This window comes from Papilio xuthus, unplaced genomic scaffold (assembly GCF_000836235.2).
Source record: "Papilio xuthus unplaced genomic scaffold, Pxut_1.1 DF826933.1, whole genome shotgun sequence".
In the NCBI taxonomy this organism is placed as follows: domain Eukaryota; kingdom Metazoa; phylum Arthropoda; class Insecta; order Lepidoptera; family Papilionidae; genus Papilio; species Papilio xuthus.
Genome location: NW_013531716.1, coordinates 1,027,934 through 1,030,021, shown reverse-complemented (window position 1 = coordinate 1,030,021; position 2,088 = coordinate 1,027,934). Strand labels below are relative to the sequence as shown.

The 2,088-nt window shown below is 53.2% G+C and overlaps 1 protein-coding gene across 1 annotated transcript in view; it reads left to right on the top strand.

Moving 5' to 3' along the window:
• Positions 1-2: 2 nt before the first annotated feature.
• LOC106121843 (RNA-directed DNA polymerase from mobile element jockey-like) overlaps positions 3-2,088 on the top strand; it is a gene marked incomplete at its 5' end in the record, with an annotated part of 4,773 nt that continues 2,687 nt past the window's right edge. The window contains one exon of the mRNA XM_013317671.1: positions 3-2,084. Coding sequence (XP_013173125.1) covers positions 3-2,084 — 2,082 coding nt within the window. The remainder of the gene's footprint in view (positions 2,085-2,088) is intronic.

Sequence of the window (2,088 nt, the reverse complement as noted above, 5' to 3'; positions counted from 1 at the left end):
GTCCCGGATACAAATTGGAGCATTCCTTTTTGCCTCGGGCCGGGGTATGTGTGTACGTCAGAGAGGATATCTGTTCTCGTCGCCTCAGCCTTCTTGAAGGTAGGGACCTATCTATTTTGTGGCTGCGCATAGATAGCGATGACCATCCGCGAGTCTATGCGTGCCTCTATAGGTCCCATAGCGGTAATGCCGAAATAGACCGACTCATGGAGCAAGTCCAAACGGCTACAGATTCCGTTCTGGCACAGATCCCCTCCGCTGAAATTGTGGTACTCGGCGACTTCAACGCCCACCATGCCGAATGGCTCGGTTCCCGTACCACCGATCACGCGGGGAGATCTGTCCACGACTTTGCCTTGTCATATGATCTGACGCAGCTGGTTTCCTCGCCCACGCGAATCCCAGATGTGGACGATCATACACCTTCCCTGTTGGACCTTCTGCTGACCTCACATCCGGACAGTTATTTGGTTTCTGTCGATGCCCCCTTGGGATCGTCGGACCACTGCCTGATCCGGACGAGAGTGCCTATCTCGCGTCGCCCACGGGTCAAACCTAATGGCCACCGTCGAGTATGGCACTACAGGTCAGCAGACTGGGATGGGATGCGGTCTTTCTTTGCATCCTACCCATGGGAGCGAGTATGCTTCAAGCTGGACGATCCCGATGCCGTTGCCGTTTCCGTCTCCGATGTGGTGCTTCAGGGAATGGAACTTTTTATTCCTTCATCTGTTGTGCCCATTGGAGGCAATACTCGGCCCTGGTTTGGTCAATCCTGCAAATTAGCCGCACGCTACAAGCAGGATTGTTATCGAGCCTGGGCTGAGGCGTCAGCGGCTAGGGATGTAAATACCAGCCTACTCAAAAAGAAGTACAACTTCGCCTCCAGGTCCTTCAAAAGAGTTATTGCCAAGGCAAAGTCGGAACACGTGGCCAGCATTGGGGAGAGGCTGGTGCGCCTTCCTTCGGGAACTCGTGCGTTCTGGTCTCTCGCCAAGGCTGTCCAGGGGAATTTTTGTAAGCCGTCCTTACCATCTCTGCGCAGGGGGGATGACACGTTGGCCCACACCGCAAAAGAGAAGGCCGACCTTCTTGGCTCTCTTTTCGCGTCCAACTCGACTCTGGAGGACAAAGGTTGCTCGCCGCCGAAAATCCTGTGCGGTGAAACCTTTATGCCGGAAATCCAGTTTCGTCAGAGATTAGTGCGTAAAGTACTTCAATCTCTGGACGTTAATAAGTCGAGTGGGCCCGATGGAATCCCTCCCATTGTGCTTAGGACTTGCGCTCCTGAGTTGGCACCGGTTTTAACGCGCCTGTTCCGGTTCTCCTACTCTGTAGGCGAAGTCCCGAAATCTTGGAAGACTGCCATAATCCACCCGATCCCTAAGAAAGGCGATAGCTCGAACCCGTCCAACTACAGGCCGATTGCCATCACTCCCTTGTTCTCGAAAGTCATGGAAACGACCATCAATTGCCAGCTTATGAGATACCTTGAAGAGCACCAGCTGATTAGTGATCGTCAGTACGGCTTCCGTCAACGCCGCTCAGCTGGTGATCTTCTTGCGTATCTCACGCATCGATGGTCGGAGGCAATCGAGGGCAAGGGGGAGGCCCTGGCGGTTAGTCTGGACGTAGCTAAAGCCTTTGATCGGGTGTGGCATAAAGCACTTCTATCGAAGTTGCCTTCCTATGGGCTACCCGAGAAACTCTGCGAATGGATTTCCAGCTTTTTGGAGGGTCGGAGCATCAAGGTCGTTGTCGACGGCGCATGCTCTGACCCCAAACCAATTAACGCTGGTGTCCCACAAGGCTGTGTACTGTCGCCAACCCTGTTTCTTCTGCATATCAATGATATGCTGCAAATTAGCAACATACATTGCTATGCAGACGATAGCACGGGTGACGCACTGTACACGGCCCGCGCGAACGTTTCTCGGGTTACTGCCGATGAGAACCGGATTGGACTTGTGTCTAGACTGGAGACCCTATTGGGTGAAGTCTCGGATTGGGGTCGACAAAATCTTGTCGAATTCAATCCCAAAAAGACACAAGTCTGCGCCTTTACCGCTAAAAAAGATCCCTTTGTCG